Source organism: Vespa crabro, chromosome 5, assembly GCF_910589235.1.
Source record: "Vespa crabro chromosome 5, iyVesCrab1.2, whole genome shotgun sequence".
Classification (NCBI taxonomy): Eukaryota; Metazoa; Arthropoda; class Insecta; order Hymenoptera; family Vespidae; genus Vespa; species Vespa crabro.
Genome location: NC_060959.1, coordinates 5,755,263 through 5,775,262, shown reverse-complemented (window position 1 = coordinate 5,775,262; position 20,000 = coordinate 5,755,263). Strand labels below are relative to the sequence as shown.

Sequence of the window (20,000 nt, the reverse complement as noted above, 5' to 3'; positions counted from 1 at the left end):
AAGATTATCAAAGGTTACGTTAGCTAAGATTGTATAAGGGACTTCTCGCATCGATCGTAAGTAAGCCACGAAAATGCAAACACGCTTTTACGTAGATCGTAAATGGTCCGATGCGAAGGGAGACTCCTCGTTGCATATATACAGAGGAGAAACGCGCGCGAGAGATCTTTACTACGAGAAGAAGGAGGGAAGAAGAACCAGACTCTCTAGTCGGTCCGCTACTGCTTCTGCTGTTGATCGTCGATGTACTCTCGTCGTATTATGCTAGCCTTACGGCTTTTTTTATCGTTTACAATGACGCATAGAGACGCCCAGGTGCTTCTGCGTGCAGCCTCTCTTTCTCTCTTTCCTTACTTCTTTTACTATTTCTCTCTCTCTCTCTCTTTTACTTTTCTCTCTTTCTTTTTTTTCTACTTCTTCTTCTTCTTCCCTTGCATACACGCTCATCTTGTCTCTAAACTCATGCAACGTAAAATTGTCGAAGAGCAACTAACCGTCCTTTTAGTCTAGTAAGGATAATAGCATATATATATATATATATATATCAATGATCGAAGTAATATTATTCGAAAGAACAAAATTTTTTTTAGAACGATTTTCGACCGATGAATCAGCATAATGATACGTCACCATGCCACGACGATGTTGCGAAAACAATGTTTAATACCGTTCTAATGATACTTTTCCATTAATCAGCATGATTTCTTCTTCTTCTTTTTTTTCCTTCTTTCTTCTCTTTCTTTTTCTTCTGATATTTTTCTTTTCCCTTCTTTTTTGCTTTTTTGTTTCCTTTGTTTTTTTTTTTATACATAGATATATCGTCTTTTTTTCTTTTTCTTTTTCATTCGCGATTCCTTTCGTATAAGAAGACACGGTGCAATAACGAAATGTCCTTCTTCCTCCTTCTTCTTGCGCAATTCGACCTTAATAGCTTCTTCGTCGAGTGGGTTCCGGCGCGCATTAGCATACGTGTTTTCTGGGCTTTTAACTTTGCCTTATATATAAAACGCGAGTATAACGGCGTGTAACGAAGTGCTCCGAAAATAAAAGGGAAAGAAAGAAAAAACGAAGAGAAAAGAAAGAAAGAAAGAAAGAAAGAAAGAAAGAAAAGAAAAAAAGAAATAACTATATACCTAAAGAAAATATTATTTTCGATGTAAATGGATCCACGATTGGATGGATCGACGATGAACAATTTGTTGGGAAAAAAGAAAGAAAGAAACAAAAAAAAATAGAAACAGAAACAGAAACAGAAACAAAAACAGAAACAGAAAGAGAAAAAGAAGAAGGAAAATATTTTCTAAGGAAAATATTTCTATATTTTTAAAGAAATTTTGCGAGCGAGAGATCAAGGAACGGTATGTAGTATGGATCTTTTGCAGCAGACGTAACATCGAGAGTCAAGGGATATATCTGATAACGGTTCGTTCTCCTTGAAGGATGAAGGGCAGTGATTCTCGCACCCGTTATTTTTACCTTTCTCTTCTTATTCGATCCGAGTTCCAGCAGTTCTTCCGCGGTGGACCACGATGCAAGCCGAGGGAAGGAGCTTCCGACCTTCCTTCTTTTCTTCCTTCTTTCCTTCCTTCCTTCCTTCCTTATTTCCTTCCTCCCTTTCATTTCATATCCCTTTGCGCTTCTTTCTTTTTCTTATACGATGCTGTTATACACGAATACATAATATCCATCATTTCGTTATTACATTTTCTCTCTCTCTCTCTTTCTCTCTCTCTCTCTCTCTATATATATATATGTGTGTGTGTATATACATATGTACATATATATTATATATTCAGAGACATACTATATATGGATATATTCAGAGAAAAAAATTCAATTAGTATTTATCGATTCAGTGTATCTACGAACGTCACATATATCAAGAAATATTAATTATTCGAATATATATGAAAATCATTATCGCTTTAGCTTCCTATCGATAGTTTTCGTAACGATTACATAAGCGATTTGACGACATCGACGAAAGACTGGATCGAACGACATTTAAATGAGATGAGCAAAGTAATCGTTTTCGGTCTACAGATTTTTTCTAAATAATCTAATCTTTCTCTCTCTCTCTCTCTCTCTCTCTCTCTTTCTATTTCGAGAGACATACGTACTTACGTACGTCGTAATGGCATCGTCGTGCTCGGCGCAGCAAGATTCTTATGAAGATCTTAGTACGCGTGTGAGATAGATAGAAAGAGAGAGAAAGAGAGAGAGAGGGAGAGAGAGAGAGAGAAAGAGATAGAAAGAGTGTGAAATAGTGTAAGACGTTTCAATGTGTATACACGTATACGTATGTATGCACATAATCCGAATTGGCCGATTAGATTAGACGCCTAGTAACTAGATTACGCGTCGGCTCTGTTATCTCTGAAATTAGACGCCGGCCGGTGAATACGTTATTTAGACGACTCGCTCGCTAGAATAACTACATCCGAGGATTTAGTGTCGATGTCACTTGGCGAGCACACACGTTTACTCTCAACGAAATGTGATAATTCGAGAAAGATCGAACTCCTGATGATCAGTATCTTCTTTTTTTTTTTTTTCTTTCGCATCGTATAAATTTAGTTTCGTTCGTTCGTTCGTTCGTTCAGTCGCGTTGCATAATGAAGTTTCAGTTCATTCAGCTACGTACCGGTTTGAAAGGCAAAAGAAAGGAAAAAAAGAAAAAAAAATAAAAAGAAAGAGAAGGAGAACAAGCAACAGAAGAAGAAGAAGAAGAAGAAGAAGAAGAAGCCAAAAAGGAAGGAGAAGGGGAAGGAGGGGGAAAAAATTGGTTGGCAATACTGCGAATAAATCGAAAAAAAAAAAAAGAGAAAGAGAGAAGCGTTAAAATATTTCGAAATTACTAAGCGTGAAATAAACGTCCGATTCGGTGTAAGACGTATATCTTATCATAATTAGTCATTGACGCTAAGTAAATATTCGTTCTACGTTAGCGTCTCATTGAAACCTGGAATTACTTAGAATCTAACTTGTCGAACAATCCGTTTTATTTCCAATACAAATGAGTAACGCACACTAATGTCTCTCTTATGTATGATATCGTGAGAAATAGAAAAGCAAAAGAGGGAAGGGGAGGGGACGTGAGAGAGGTGGAAGGGGAGGCGGAAGTTCATGGAGTCGAGAATGGGGTAAAAGGATGTCTCACACTTCCGTTCTCGAACTTTTTTTTTGTTCTTCGCATTATAGCATTGTATTCGTTTATAATATTGTGAGAATAATCGATCAACCTTTATCGCCGTCGGTTTATAAGACATTTAACGGTTTTATTCCTTATTCGAGCATACGACGACGAAAAACGATCTTGTCTAATAAATTAAACGGGCGACCTTGAAAGCTTAATATCGCAAATTCCGGTAAAGGCTGTCCGGTCGATTTAATTCCTTTTAATTATGGATCGTATGTTCGTGGTTTTTTTTTTTTTTTTTTTTTTTTTTTTTTTTTTTTTTTTTTTTTTTTTTTTTTTTGAATGAACTTCGTTCGCAATCTTTGACGTCGCGAAAATGTCCAAAAGGATCGACTAAACTAATCGCAAGGAGAACGATAATCTCGTGATCGTTTTCGTCGAGTTATCACGACGATGGTATACATTTAACTGGTATAACTACACGTATACACATATGTACGCGCGTAATAGTACGAAGTCGAATTTGCTAGTCGACATGTTCTTTGTTTCTTTCTTCGTGTAACTACCACATAGTAAGCTTGCGAGCCGTCTATGACCGCGCATCACGGATAAAAAAATAATCGGGCGTGCAGCGAGGATATATGACTTCTGCTAGATACATATGTACATACACATACGAATATACATAAACGCCTATGCATCTCATCGTCCGTGGGTCGTATACGTTACTGGACTAACAGTAGATACATAGTGTATATCGAAAAATAACTTGCATGCGAAAGTTTTTTTAAAATATATACGTATGTAAGTAACAAATTCTTTCCTTCTTCAATTGTTTAAACTAATGATCTTCTAATATAAAAATTTTTATGTTAGTTCGTAATCTTTTACCCTTTTGCATATCCATTCACGATTAACATTGAGTGATACGAGATTATTTTGAAATACTCCGATTTCGATTATACATATATATATATATATATATATATATATATATATATATATATATGTATATATATATATATATATATATATAAAAAATATATATATATATATATATGTATATATATATATATATATATATATAAAAAATATATTATAAGATATTAACAATTTTTAATATTCTTCTCGATTTGATCGAAATATCAGCGGTTAAGGTGATTTAATTTGAAAAAAAAAATGTTTCTTTATCCTTCTCACTTTTTATTATATTTTTCCTTTATTATGCAATTTATACGCTCGATTGTGTTGCACGCATTTTCTCTCTCTCTCTTTTTATCTAAAAAATGCCACCGCATCCACTATATATAAATGACAGCACAACGTTCGACACATTTTCTCATAAAAATATTGCGATCTCGATGCACGGTATTTTTTCGATTGGAAATTTGCTGTGACCCATTGCACTCACACCGTTATTTTTTAATCCGATATTTACTCGTATCTTCCGATTTGTTGGAACACCAATTGATTATAATAAATTTTACTTATTTTTCTTTTCCCCTCTATCTCCACTCTCTTTTTCTTACACTCTTTCATTTCACATCATCAATGTATCTTTACGAAATATACATCTATAAATTACGAAAGCAAGGAAAGATGAATTTAAATGAATTATTAATTATCAATTACGTATAATACCATGCCAATGATAATGCGTACAAAAGTATGTAGGTTGTACGTTATATAGCAAACATGGTGAGAAGATTGATATGTGAAAGGGTTGAGAAGGGATTAACGTGCAACTTGACTGACAACATTTTTCCAAAATTCTTAATAATTCGTGATTCCTCACGTTGATATTTCGAACGCGTAAAGACTTCGTAATTGTTTTCTTTTTTTCCTTTTTTATTATACAGAAGAGATAAATAGATAGATAGATAAGAAAAGTGGAAGAGAGAGAGAAAGAGAGAGAGAGAGAGAGAGAGAGAGAGAGAGAGAGAGAGAAAGAAAGGATATAGAAAGAAAGAGGAGGACATAGTTCAATTTCAAACATATCTTTCCTTCGCTACGAAGATTCGTCTACGTTGTCGTCTGCGTTGCAATTAAAAATATAGCTGCTGACCCATTTTCAGTATTTTTAAGCGTCGACGGAAATACTTGTGTATCATTCTGCCTCGATTAATCGCAAGAACATCGGCAAGAAGTAGGTCACCAGAAGAAATGAGAGAGAAAGAGAGAGAGATGAAGAGAGAGAGAGAGAGAGAGAGAGAGAGAGAGAGAGAGAGATGGAGGGAAAGAGAGAGATGGAGAGAGGAGAAAAAGAGAAAGAGAGAAAGAGAGAAAGAGAGAAAGAGAGAAAAAGATATCGCAAAACGAGCTCGAACGTAAAATTCGCTTAGTTCGTTAATTCTTTAGCTCTGTTCTTTTTTTCTTTTGCGCGCGCGCTGCCTGTACGCGATACGTACCGTCCTGCGACGCGTCGGAAAATGGATAAAAAAACAAAAAAACAAGAGGTGGAAAAAAAGGAAACTCAAAAAATAAAAAAGGAAACGCAAAAAAGAAAAAAAGAAACCCAAAAAAAAGAACAAAAAAGGAAACGCAAAAAAAACAAAAAAGGAAAGGCAAAAAAATAAAAAAGAAAACGCAAAAAAAAATAAAAAAGGAAGCGCAAAAAAAAATAAAAAGGAAAGAAAAAATAAAATACAGAGGAAGCAAAAAGTACACGAAGAGTCATAAGTAACACACCGATCGATTTCACATCGATAATGATTCCTTCCAATGATTTTATATATATACATATGATGTATGATAGGATAAAATTTATATATATATATATATATATATATATATATAATATATAAGGGCAAATGTGATTGTTTATTCAAAATTTCTTTGACAATTATTTGTATAAAATAAAATCTTGATCTTTAAAAAAAAAAATATATTAATCTTTAAGAAAGATTTTTATTTATTGCTTATAATAATATATCGTTTAAATTGAAACGTGCCAGTGTTGCGTCTGCAATCTGAGTATTATCAGCAACGAATATTATCTGCTTTCTAAACAACGAAGAAACGATTAACGTAGAACCAAACGCGATGTTTAAAAAAAAAAAAGAAGAAGAAGAAGAAAACAAAAAAAGACTTTAATAGCTTACATCTATCAACGATGGATGATGATGGCGGCATTAGCTTTTTAAATGGCATAGCATGACCTTAAACTATAGAACGTCGAAATCGACGATGAATTACGAATATTTTTCAATTAACTTAAATATTATTTTGTCATTAGAAAAAACAATTGCTTAGTCATTAGTATGCTTATAGACATAGATACATATGTTGCTTGCACAAAATGTGCGATGCACGATTAGATTTTTTCTTCATATAAAGAGCCTTTTCATACCGAAGTGAAATTGACTGATACGTTATTATTGACTATAGGATATACCCAGGGAATCACATATGTAACCAACAAAATTTTACTATTGTTCATTTCTCCCTGTACAGTTTGATATCGAATATACGACTTTTAATATCGTAATGGACGCCTTGAGAATATCGATAATCATTGTTTCATTGTTTTTTTCCGAGATCAATAGCAGTACTTGAATATTTTATTGCAAATCAAGTATATCTTTAATAATTTCAAAATTTTCTACGCTATTACGTAACATTATTGAATTAATACGGGAAATGATAGATTAACATTTAAATTAATTCAGAACAAACGAATCTAATCAATCGAACCATAAATAGTAATGTTAATAGTAAAAACAGTAGTCAAGAAACACGTAACTACGAGACAGACTCTCCGACAAGTAGTGCAAGGAAACGTTAGAATAGACGCATACTAGCTCGTGTTCTGGCAGATCGTAGTAAGTAGTGCATATCTAGTACTAGGCGGACGGTGAAAGGTTCCACGCACAGCCCTAACAGCTCGTCGTTCGATTCACCCAATCGCTTGGGGCAGAAAATTGCAGGTAACCTCGACCGCAGTCTCGTTCGATTTCGAATCCGAATATCGAACGTTCTTCAATTTTCACGTCCGTATCGAATGGTCGACTAAGTGTCAGCGCCGCTTCCCGTCAATCATCGCTCGTTGTTGGACGAAGTGTAAACGAAATGCAATCGATCGATAGGCTGAACAACGAATGACACCCTTCTCTTTTTCTCTCTTTTCTCTCTCTCTCTCTCTCTCTCTTTCTCTCTCTCTCTCTCTCTCTCTCGCCCTCTTTCATAAAAGATCGATAAGCGTTGACTAACCGTATGGTTACTCTATGGGAAAAAGAAAAGAGAGAGAGAGAGAGAGAGAGAAACGCGAAAAGAAAAGAAAAGAAAGGGACGAAGAAAGGAATAAAAAAAGAAACAAGAAAAAAAAACAAAGGAAAAGAAGAAAAAATATAAAAGAAGAGGAAAAAGAAAAAGGAAAGAAAGAAAGAAAAAAAAAAGAAAAAGAGAAAGGAAAAAGTAAGAACTCCGTTCTAATTTTAACAAGATCGAATCGCATCCGTAGTTCGGGAAAATTTCGTCGAAGGAGTCCAAGAACACGGCTGAATCACAGTCAGAGTGGTTAAAATATCACGATATCGACTCCTCCTCGTTCTTCTTCGGTGGCAAAGCCTTCTTTTACATTGCGTTCGCGTTGGCAGCGGCGAAGAGAGCGAGTAGGAGACGACAGTTAGCGAGCCAATAGCCGTACGGAATAGCCCGGCCGAGGTCAACGGCCACCAAATGTTTTAGAATGCAATGGGAAGGAGGGGGCTAGGGGAGATGTGCTGGCAAGGGTGTACCGTTCGAGTAGAGGGGGTCAGGACGTAAGAGAAAAAATATGCTGGAGCCGTGGCAGAGCTAGGCTCCGCTCGCGTTCTACTTTCTTCCTCACCCTCTTTCTCTCTCTCTCTCTATCTCTTTCTTTTTCTCTCTCTTTTTTCTCTCTGTCTCTCTCTCTCTCTCTCTCTCTCTCTCGTTGGTTCTAACTGACGGTAGGCTCGCGTGTATAGAGCGCATTTAGAATGCGTACGCGGCCGGCTTCCAAAGAGGATGATATTCTTTATCGCCAAAATTTCTGTCTACCCGAGCCGAAATCGCGCGACGATCGCGAGCTCGCCAACTAGCAGGTGCGCCGTTTAATGAGAGCCGAGCTAACGAAAAGGGGCTGCATGAAATCCCTCCCTTTTGTGGTGCCTGGTACCTTGGGTACTAATAATAAGCGATACTCAGTTTTACACACGGCCGACTCTCGAAATCCGTGATTCGGTGGATCGACTTCTATGTACGTACGTACCAGTAACCGATGCGTTCTTTTGAATTACTTTAATTTTATATATATATATATATATTTTATATTATATATATATATATATATATATATATATATATATATATATTTCTCTTTACGAGGGACAATCGACTTATACGGGAACGCGGACGATTCTATTTTATTTGTATTTACGAAAAATACAAATGAATATATGGACACTTTGACGTAGATTAATTTCGCTTATTGATTTTTCGTTTCCAGTAACTGAGACACTTTTGATAGCGAATCGATACTCGTATGTACCTGTTGGACGCGTTCAGAATGCAGAAGCAGTCGGTCCCGTGATATAGTTGATATTATTCGACCCATAGGAGAGAAAAAAAAAGAAGAGAAAAAGAAAGGAAAAAAAAAACAAAAAAAAACAACAAAAAAGAAATATGCGTGGTTCATCATACGTTGGATTTTTATCGGTCGACTCTTTTTTATCCGAACGAAACGCTCGCGTTACGTTATGCAGCATCCTGCTTTATGTACGCCCAAGGTCGACTGACTCAGCGGCCGTCGAGCGGCATAGAAAACATCCTAATTGCATTGTTCGTCGATGGCAGGGGCGACCGATGCCAGGGATATATACGGGACATCGTATCGTTCGTTGTAACGAGATAAGGCCAAAGTCAACGTTACGACGAGCATAATCTATACGTATAATGCTCTGAGAAGATCGCACGACTAAACCCTTTCTTTTCTTTTTTTTTTAACTTTCGTTTTTTTAAAGAAACTCCAATTTTTCTTTCTTTCCTTTTTTTTTTATTCTAGAAAGAGAATCAGTACGGCGATAAAACGAATCGCTTGCGATTATTACGCCGGACGAACGAAAAGACCCACACGAATCAGTGAGGATCGCGCGATGCCTCACGAGGAAACGATTCAGACGAAAAACAAAGTATCACGGGTATGATCGATTCGTTCGTGTAAAAATAAAATTTGGCGGACGGTGCATGTACCGTAAAAATATCGTGAGTTTCCGGGAATGCGAAACACCGTGTGTAACTTTCACCCGGTTCTCGAAGGAGGAGAAGGTTTTCTCCCACTCACTCTTTGTCTCTCTCTCTCTCTCTCTCTCTCTTTCTCTCTATCTCTCTTTCCCCATCCCCTTCTCAATCTCTCATTCTATACGTTTCTAGCTAGGTGGATCGACGGTGGTTGAAAAAGTGTAGAAACGCTTCTAGACCAAGTAGGCAACGTCCCTCAGCCTCGACTCCTAGCAATCCAATCAATAAATATTACAATGGAACCCCTAGAGAAGTAGGGGAGCAGCGTATCCTCTTCTCGTCCACCTCCCACCATCGTCTCTTCTCGTCCACCTCCTCTCTCTTTCTTTCTCTTTCTCTCATACTTTCCTACGGCAACGGTGGTGGCAGTGGTGGTGGCGTCATGTCGGTGGAAAAAGGACCTCTTTTCCGTCGCGCTCTCACAGCATTCCTCGTCCTGGTTCTCCCTCGTCGTCCTCGGCTACATCTGCGAGACGTCATCTCCCTTTTCCTCTCTTTTTCTCTTCCGCAAGCGCCCTCGTTTGCTCGTTTCATCTCTTTCTCTTTCTCTCTTTCTCTCTCTCTCTCTCTATTCTCCGCCTATCCCTCCTTCTCTTTTCTCTCCCTTCTTACGAGCGCTCCGAGCGTCACCCCTTCGCCCCTCTGCCCACCCTCCCCTCGCCCGCGAACGTTTACATTTTACTTTTCTAGTAGCGAATTAAAACCGCGTTCATGCGCAGCCCGCGGAAGGGCGTAATGATTTTTTGAGGGGCGAATCGAGTCGGGTCGCCGACGGCAATGCCGCGGAGGGGATAGTGGTTCGGGGCCGAGAGAGAGAGAGAGAGAGAAAGATATATATATATATATATATATATATCTATGTGTATAAAGAGAGAGAATGAGAAAAAAAGAAAGAGAGAGAGAAAGAGAAAGAGAGAGAGTTTAGAAGGAACAGATCGGCAAGAGTCATTCGTAAGACAGTTGGCTTTGTTGAATTTTTTACTATAAGGCATGGCTAATCGAGAGGAACACGAAAGGAGCGGAAAATTTAAATTGTCGCGAATCTGATGTCGTAAAACATTTGACAGCTGAATATCTGGACGAATATCGTCATTTCTTTTGTCTTATTTATTTATTTACTTTCTTTCGTTTTTTTTTTTCCTTTTGTTTGTTTTTTTCTTTTCTTTTCTTTCCTTCCGATGAAAAAAATGATGCGAGGCCGAGCGAGGAGTTCGCCCGCTCGTTTCCGATCGAAAGTGACATTTTTGTTCTCTCGGTGCTTTACGCATTTTCATTTCGCGGCGGTACCTCGCGGCGGGCCAAATCGGCCTGAGGGTGGAGTGGGGAGAGGAGGAGGAGGAGGAGGACGAGGAGGTAGAGGAGCGGGCGACGCGTCCGCAAGCACCGACCTCCCCACCAATCCGGCCAATGGCTCTCTCTCTCTCTCTCTCTCTGGCGCGGTCTCTCTTTCTTTATCCCTATACTCCCTCCTCATCCTTCTCCTCGTCCTCCTACTCCTTTTCTCTTCCTTTTTTTCTTTCTTTTTTTCTTTCTCTCTTTCTTTCTCAGTGGCCTGGCGCGGCGCTCTCTCGCTCTCTTGCTCTCTGCGTACGCACTATTTTTTAGTCCGCACTTATTACGACAGATGTCTCATGCTACGATAAAGAATAACGCCGAACGACTTCCGCCCCGCGTTAGCTGCTAGTCCTAAGCAGACTCGGGAACTGCGACTTGGAGTTAACTTCGTTCGTGCCTTCACTCTTTCTATCTCTCTCTCTCTCTCTTTTTCTTCGCTTGGTAAAAGTCACGTTTTTTATTTTACTGATATTATCGACGAGTACGTTCGTTCATTCGTCCGTTCGTTCTTTTTACTTTTATTCTTTTCTATTTACTCTCGAAGGAAATATCATAAGATTCGTGACGGTCGACAACTAGTTAACCGTAATTATCGTCATCGTTCCGTTCAAAGAAACAGTAATATTATTAACGTCGTATTTGTCGTCATATTCATCGTCGTCTTCGTTTCTCGTTCATCCAGGTTCTCGATCGAGCACGTGTCCGTCGTCTCTCCCTCGTCCGTCCGTCCGTCCGTCCGGATATTCGAAATTCCCGCGTCGCTGGCGCCACGCGTCTCGCGCGGCCCTGACGGCGTTTAGCGGCTCGCGAGAGAAAAAAGAGAGAAAAAAGACACAAGGAAAGAGAACGAGAAAGAGTAAGAGTAAGAGAAAGAAGAAGAAGAAGAAGAAGAGGAAAAAGAAGAGAGAAAGAGAGGGAAGTGGGTGGCGAGAAACGAAACGTGGAAGGAGCGAGGGCGTGAAGAGGGAGGAAAAGATAGCTGCTAGGTCTCCGGATCGCGCGCGCTCGGGCGTTGTATCGTTGAAGGGGCACCTCCCTCCCCCCTCTACGCTTGGTGTCTCTCTTTCTCCCTCCCTCCCTCCTTCCCTCCCTCCCTGTCTTTCTTTCTTTCTCTCACTCTCTTCGTGGCGCGCAACCACGAGACCTAACCTCTCCGCACCCTTTTCTCTCGTTCGCCGCGCGCGCTCTCGGCGAGCGCGTGCGAGAGGGAAAGGAGCTTGAGTGAGAACGAGTGAGAACGACAGAAAGAGGGAGAGAGAGTTAGAAAGAGAGACAGTGAGAGAGAGAGAGGGAGAGAGAGAGTGAGAGAATCGCCGGCGCCGCTCCTGTCGTCTCTCGCGACGCCGCGCACTCTCCACTTTTTCGGCGAGAGAGAGAGAGCGAACACGCCGAGCGACGACGACGAGAGCTGACACGCGCCGCGCGATCTTACGTACGGATATCGTTTCGCGAGAGTGGCGATGCTACTGTTACCTCTTCCACCACCACCGTCACCGTCACTGTCACTGTTACCATCACCATCACCGTCACCGTCATCATCGTCATCGTCACCGTTGCCGTTGCCGTTGCCGTCAACGTCGCCGTCACTTCCGTGTCTTCGCCGGCTTTTTCCTCGTCTTTGCCTTCCTCGCCTTTGATTACGAGACGCGATTATCGCGAATATATAAATCCTTAGTGCCTGCGGCTCGCGCGCTTACACGGTGTGAACGACACAACGATATACGATTAATTAAGGATACACCCGTTATATATCGTTCGAGTATTTTCGTAAAACAAAAAAATAAGGTTAATACCTAATAATAATAATAATAATAATAATAATAATAATAATAATAATAATTAATAATAATATTAATAATAATAATAATAATAATCGTAATAATAATCGTAATAATAATACCAACCAATAATAATAATAATATAAAGAAGAGGAAGAAAAGGGAGGATTGTACATGGAGCATGGTGTCCCAAGGTTGAAGAGAGCCAAGAAGGGCGAGCACGTGAGCGTTGTCTTCGGCCGGTGTCGCGACGAGGTAAAGATCCACGATCTCCCTCGATTTTCAATTATTATCAAACTTTTCACACACCGATTACACTTCTTTCGAAACAAAATAAAGTAGGCATCTTCCGTTCTCTATCTTTCTCTCTTTCTCCCTCTCTCTCTTTCTTTCTTTCTTCTCCCTCTCTCTCTCTCTCTCGTCATTTCTTTTGCAAGGCAGGGTGGGGGGAGAAGATCGTGATGTCCTTATCCTTTTGTCCTCTTCCTTGTCTCTTTTACCACCTCCTTTCGCCGGTTCGTGGCCGGCGAGCTTTTCGTACGTTTTCGTGCGAACCCGAAGAGACCTTCAATAGTAACGCGCGATGCTCGCGACGTTTTGGGGGTTAGTTCGGGCGCGCACACCGCGTCGTCCGCATCGTTGAGGGGCGAGAACGTCATTATTTATTCGAATGGGATGGGACGAATGGATAGATAGAAATATAGGGTAAGAGAGAAAAAGAAAATAAAAGTGAGAACAAGAAAATGAGAGTGAGAATAAGTGAGTTTAGTGATTGAGATAGAGATAAAGAGAGAGAGAGAGAGAAAGAGCGAAATAGAGAGAAAGAGAGAGAGAGAGACGGTACAATGAAGAAAATAGTGATTTTAACGGTACACATATAGACGCGCCTTTTTCGAAGTTCTCGCGCGGTTTTCCTTTACTGCCCCCATCTTCCTCCCCCTCCTTTTCCCATCAACAAGCGTCCTCGTTTAGTTGTCGGCCGTTCTCGCTGGTGGCGGCGCGACATCATACATACATACATACATAATATATATGTATGTATGTGTATGTAGATATCTATGTGTATGCTTCTTCGGAAATCCGTTGCTTTCCGACGAATCACGAGGTTGCACGCGCGAGAAGCGGGAAATGTTCTGGCGGTATACGCTATACATACATACAATATTGTCAGTAACTATCTTGATTTTTCGATTGACCTTCGTCATTGATGAAATTTGAAAGTAAAGGAAAGAGACTTCGGAATATGATTGAAACTAATTTGTCGTATATACTTTTCTCTCTCTTTCTCTCTCTCTCTCTCTCTCTCTCTCTCTCTTACTCTTTCTCTCTTTCTCTTCTTTTCCGTCATCCGATATGTGCGCGATCGTTTTCTTTTTGTCTCTTTTTATTACCATATTTTAATCGCACAATGAAAACACCAGATCGATTTTCAAGATCGTTCGTGAAAATCGCCTGAGATTCGTAGTAGAAAAGTATCGTCGAACGCGCGCGCACGCGAGTGTGTGTATGTGATGATGTGCGTGGAAGAAAGAAAAAGAAAGAGAGAGAGAGAGAAAGAGAAAGTGGGCGCGCGCGTATCCGATGATAACGCGCGCTCCAAATCTTTACGGCTGATCTCACTTACGGAGGACTACGTCGATCTTTGCGCACTTTTTTTGCGAGGTGGCGTTGCGGAGATAAAACGCGGAACGCTTTACGACAGTCCATTGTTTCGGTCATTAGCTTACGCGGCATGACGAGCGATAGGTGCGCTTTCGTGATAACGTCCCACCATCACCAAACCAACACTAATATACCATCACCATCACAACCACTACTACTACCATCGTATTAATACTACTGCTATTACTATTACTATTATAACTACTACTACTACTACTGCTATTGCTACTGTTACTTTTACTACTAGACTACTACTATTACTGTTACTGGCGACTACTATACTACTAGCACCATTACTGTTATTACCATCACTACTATTATCACCATTAATACTATTGTTACTTTTTCCTCTCCCCCCAACCCCTCCCCTCCCCACTTGTAAATTGTGGTTTCCTTTTTCTTTTTTGTCATTTTCTTTCTTCTTGTTTTTTTTTCCTGTTTTTTTTTTTGTTTTTTATTATTATTATTACTCTTATCTCCCTCTTTTTCTTCTTCTTTTTTTCTCTTTTCTTTTCTTTTCGGGAAGTGTGCGGTGAATGTGTGCCTTAACGCGGAGTGCGTTCTGCTGACGCTTTTTGACCGGGAACCGTCGCCGTCGTTCGCGGTTAAACTGAACGCGTGTATATTGGACGTAAAACAGGGGAAAAAAAAAAAAAGAAAAAAAAGGAAAAAAAAACAAAAGAGAAGGAAAGGTAATCGCTCGTTGATTATCTCCCTCTCTCTTTCCCTATCTCTATATCTGTATCTATTCGTATCTCTCTATCTTCGATCGACAAAAAAAAGACCTTCGATTCTTTTTCTTCGTCTTTAAGCAGAAACTATATCTATTCTTTTTATTCACGAGCTGGTGGCAAGTGATCACGTCGCGTAAATAAGGCACAAAGAAAGGAAGAAAGATTAGAAAGAAAGAAAGGAAAAAAGTAATAGAGAAACCTTCTTCTTCTTCTTCGCACTTTCCTAACCGGTATTTCCCGAGCTGGAACTTTCGTCGTTCGTGTCAATTATCGTCTCGTCATCATTATTTTCTATCATTTTTATCATCGTACTAGTACGCCTTTTTTATCCTTCTTCGTTAACGATTTTTCAAATGTTTATATATCCATCGTGTTGTATATCGTGTCTCTTTTCCTTTTGTTTCTCTATTTTTCTCTTCCTTTCCTTTCATTCAACATCCTTTTTTTTCTTTTCTTTTTCTTCTCTCTACCTCCCCGCTCCTCTCTTACTCTTTCTCTGTCTCTGTCTCTCTCTGTCTCTCTATCTTTCTTTCTTTCTCTCTTTCTTGCTCGACCGCCACCGATCTTTTCTGCAATAACGTGCTCGAGAAGCCTCCGTAAATTCCCTCCTAAAGGATCGCACAGTGCCCACTGTTCTCGTGTTATCAAACAATGTTTAGCGATTCTCACGAGACTCCGAAACTTATCTTGAATTCGTCAGACATAAATTTAGCAGACCACGATAGCGCTGGTAAAAAAAACTGTGAGAATGTGTTTCGGCCGAAACGGATATTTTTTCTCTTTCGAATTAGTGCCTTACTACATTCGTGCAGTGATATATACGAGTTGTTGTTGATGGTGTATATATATATTATAGTGTGAGTTAGAAAGTTTAGCGACGATAAGGAGGTTGATTGAATTACGGCGTTAAACGATTTCGAATCGGAGACAGAGTGCGAAGATAGTTTGTTATGTTTTTTTCCTCGGTGTCCGTTATCCCCGAGTATATTAAACGAATAAAGAGAGAGAACGAGAGAGAGAACGAGAGAGAGAATGAGAGAGAGAGAGAGAGAGAGAGAGAATGGTAGGGAGGGAGAGAGAGAGAGAGAGAGAGAGAGAGAGAGAGAGAGAGAGAGAGAGAGAAAGAGCCGTGTCAAACGTTATAATTATAACTTTAAGTAACAATATAATTATGATCAATGACGTGCTTTCAAACGTTGGAAATCTTTTTTTACTAGAATGTATTGCTACACTTATGCAGGGAGTCGACTCTGCAAATTTGTTTTAAGATTTTTTTATCATTTCGCTAAGATAACACTATCAGCATACATTTAATGCTTGCGCTTTTATAAGTAGCAGAGAGTATTATTTAATCGTATGTTCTGGCTTGGCTCCAGCTTGACGACCTAATTTTTTTTCCTTTTTTTTTCAACGGCAAAATAAAAATATGAAATATTGTTGCTTTGCAACTTTTCCTTTAAATAAAGTACGATATTGACAATATTAATGTTTGGGGTTCATCCCATTGGGAAATGGGTCATCTTTCTTGTTAATATTGATATGAAATTTTCTTGAAGATCAGTTTTATTCATAAGGGATTGTTTCCATATTTTTCTATACTAATAATATTTTTCATATGTTAAATCGCAAGAAGATAGTTCAATATATAATTATTTTATTTCCATATTATCGGTTGCGTAATTCTTTATCCAGCTAATAAAATGAAATGGACATCTGTTTTAATAACGCGTTTATTCGTGTATAAAGATATATATATATATATTTCTTTATCAAACAAATAATATATTAAGATGAAAGTATTATATTTAAATGACAATTTTGAATTTTTATAAATCGTTTTAAGATAACAAATAATAATATTCATTCTATATATGAAAGTAATAAATAAGATTTAATGTTTGTTCGCAGGTGAATAGATATAACGATGGTAGATACGCAACACTTTTGTCTGCGATGGAATAATTACCAAAGCAGCATAACGTCAGCTTTTGAAAACTTGAGAGATGACGAGGACTTTGTGGACGTTACATTGGCTTGTGATGGCAAGAGCCTCAAAGCACACCGGGTTGTACTTTCTGCTTGCAGTCCATACTTTAGGGAACTTCTCAAGGTAGATATCAATGATATCTTAATTTTTGCTTTTTTATTTTTTTATTTTTTCATATTTTTTTATATATTTTTTTTTCTTTTTTTTTTTTTTTTAACAAAGTAAAATTAAAACTTTAACTTTATAATTCTATTATTTCAGAGCACACCATGCAAGCATCCGGTGATAGTACTTCAAGATGTAGCGTTCAGTGACTTACATGCCTTGGTGGAGTTCATCTACCATGGGGAAGTGAACGTACATCAGCGTTCTCTTAGCAGTTTCCTCAAAACTGCAGAAGTACTTAGGGTATCGGGTCTTACACAACAAGCTGACCAGACGGATAGGGACGAGGTGAGTAGGAATTAATTCAGAACAAACATATTCCATTATTACAAAATATATAATTTATATTGCTAGTTAATTCTTGCACGTTCAAGTAAAAATAGATTAATCGTACATCCTCAAATTTTGATAAAAAAATTTTTGATAAAAAGCAAGAAAAGAAAAAAAAAGATAAGAAAAGAAAAGAAAAGAAAAAGGAAATTGTTGCGAGTATTTATTAGAGAAGTAAAATGATCAGGTGATCCAATGAATTTTTCTATATCCCATACATATTCGTTGACTCGGATGTCCCTGGAAAGATCTTTTCTAGGCAATACGTATAACGAATACGAATGGGGTGACTTTAACGAAACATTTTTTGCCACAATTTAGCTCTCACATGTTCGCGCACTGGCTGCTGGTGTTAATCATCTTCCTTTTCACGAAAAATCAGAAGAAAGTTTTCCTCGTAGTGGTTCCCCGCCGGCACCGACAACACCAACACCTACGACGGTGCAACAGTTATTGCGTAGAGCACAGATACGTAGGAACGAGAGGCGTACGCCGGATCTTCACGAGGATTCGGCGAAAAGATCGAGGGTATCCTCGCCGCCTCTCAACAATAATGACGCTACACCGACCGATTTTTCGATGGTGAAAAACAATCATCTTTCGAGTAAAGTGGAAGGTAACGGTGTCCACGAAGAGAACAGTCCCATAGAAGATACAATAAAGTGCGAGCCTTTGGAATTGACCGGTGGTAACGGTGGGAATGCCGGTAACAACGAGGACTCTTCGGATTCGGGAGCAGCGGCATCGGATAGGCCACCGGCGTCGGCGAGTAGTAACGAACACGAGCCTGAACCCGAACACACACCGACGCAAAATTTTATGCCGGAAAGCAAATTGTTCACATCGACGCCAGGAAGTTTTAACTTCAGTATGGCAGCCCTCACGGATCACACGCCATTGTCAGGTACGTCCGAGTTTTATTTTCGAAGCAGGCCTGTACGCACCACGCAAACATCCCCATACATATAAACATAATTAATTATTATGAAATTATTCGTAAATCCTTGTTACACGTTGATCCATGCTGGCGCGCGTGCGCGCTCGCTCGCACACGTTTTAGTTCGTCCTTCAAAGTGTATCAAAGTATGTATTTACTTTTCCACCATCCTACCTCCCTCCCTCCTTTCTCTTTATCTATTTATTTATCTATCTTTGTCTTTCTTTTTTTCTTTTGTTCCTTTGATTTCTCATGAACGTTCAATGCCAATGCTATATTTATTTGATATTTCGAAAGATTTGCATTCCTCGTGCGGCATTTCATTGTCTTAATGCGTACGAAATGAAAACGTGATCGTTCCAGTTATTTTCTTTTCTTTCTTTTTTCTTTTTTTTCTTTTATTTTCTTCTTCTTCTTCTTTTTTTTTTTTTTCTTTAGTTGCAAATACATTTTTATTCCCTACGTTCCGGCACACACAATAACTCGTTATGTCATTATCATCATTTATTATTACTTTACCGGTTATCATGTTTTTATTACATGGCGACGTTCTCATTATTGCGTACAGGCCTTCAAATCGATTTCTGTTAACGAGAACTCCCGTCGCTATGCATGACAATAGTGAAATTTCCAGGGTTGGGCCACGGGTTGCAAACGCCGGATTTAGCAGGAACTTCGCAAGGTAAGAAAATTCTTTTTTGGCTCCGTCCTATAGAAATCAATAGAATATCCGATATAATTGAAATTAGCTTTTTCATTTTTTTTATATACATATATATTATATATATTTATTTATTTATAAAATATATTTATCCATTTTTTAACGATATTCTTTTGATCTTCTTATGGGCGCTCTACGCTACACACTCTATGATCTTTCATCGACGGTCGATACGTCGCAGCCACGAACCGCTTGCGGTGTAACGAGTCGATCTAAAAAAAAAAAAAAAAAAAAAAAATAAAAAAAAGTAACTAAGACTTGTGCAGTTATATCAAACTAACAAATCATGAATTAAAACAAAAAAAAAAAAAACAAAAAAAAAAGAATGAACGTATTTATTGGTTGCGGTGAAAGAGCACTACTGTCTGCTTGGAAGATTAAATAAATTTCTTCTAATTGGCATGCGTTTAAAAAAAAAAATCATCGTTATCATCATACAATACGATGTCATCACGATTCGCTTGCATTTACATTTCATGATATATCATATGGTACGAGGATATCTGTATATTTCGGTGATATCAAGGCGTGGAATTTAATTGTTGGTTTCCGATCATTTCGCGGTCGCGTTCGTTCGAAGAAACGTGGCAGCGTGCTTGTTTGACGTTAACGAGCATTTGTACGATCGTCAAATCTCTTTTTGGACTATTAACAGAATATCGATTACGTATTGTATCAATAGTGTCTCTCTTTACATATTTTTGTTCGTCTTCTTCTCTTCCATATTTTTTTCCTTTTCTTTTTGTTTGTTTTTTTTTCTCTTCTTCTCCTCCTCCTTCTTCTTCTTCTTCTTCTTCTTCTCTTTTTCTTTCCTTCAAATTAACAGTCGGACAAATATTTCTTGCTTAACCTATCAAATTAACTATGGCCGGTAACGATAAATCATCATTAATTCTTATCGCGATAGAGGAGCGACGGAGATAGATAGATTTTTCTCTCGCCATTGAATCGCCG

At 38.6% G+C, this 20,000-nt stretch overlaps 1 protein-coding gene across 13 annotated transcripts in view; it reads left to right on the top strand.

Moving 5' to 3' along the window:
- The window catches only part of LOC124424446 (broad-complex core protein isoforms 1/2/3/4/5-like), a 34,326-nt gene that overhangs the window by 3,144 nt on the left and 11,182 nt on the right, over positions 1-20,000 (top strand). For 2 of the 13 annotated variants that reach the window (XM_046963499.1, XM_046963507.1), the window contains exons 2-5: positions 16,815-17,016; positions 17,155-17,346; positions 17,710-18,292; positions 18,948-19,007. In XM_046963499.1, coding sequence (XP_046819455.1) covers positions 16,831-17,016; positions 17,155-17,346; positions 17,710-18,292; positions 18,948-19,007 — 1,021 coding nt within the window. In that variant the 5' untranslated portion in view covers positions 16,815-16,830. The other 11 variants (XM_046963500.1, XM_046963501.1, XM_046963502.1 and 8 more) reach the window with 11 other exon arrangements.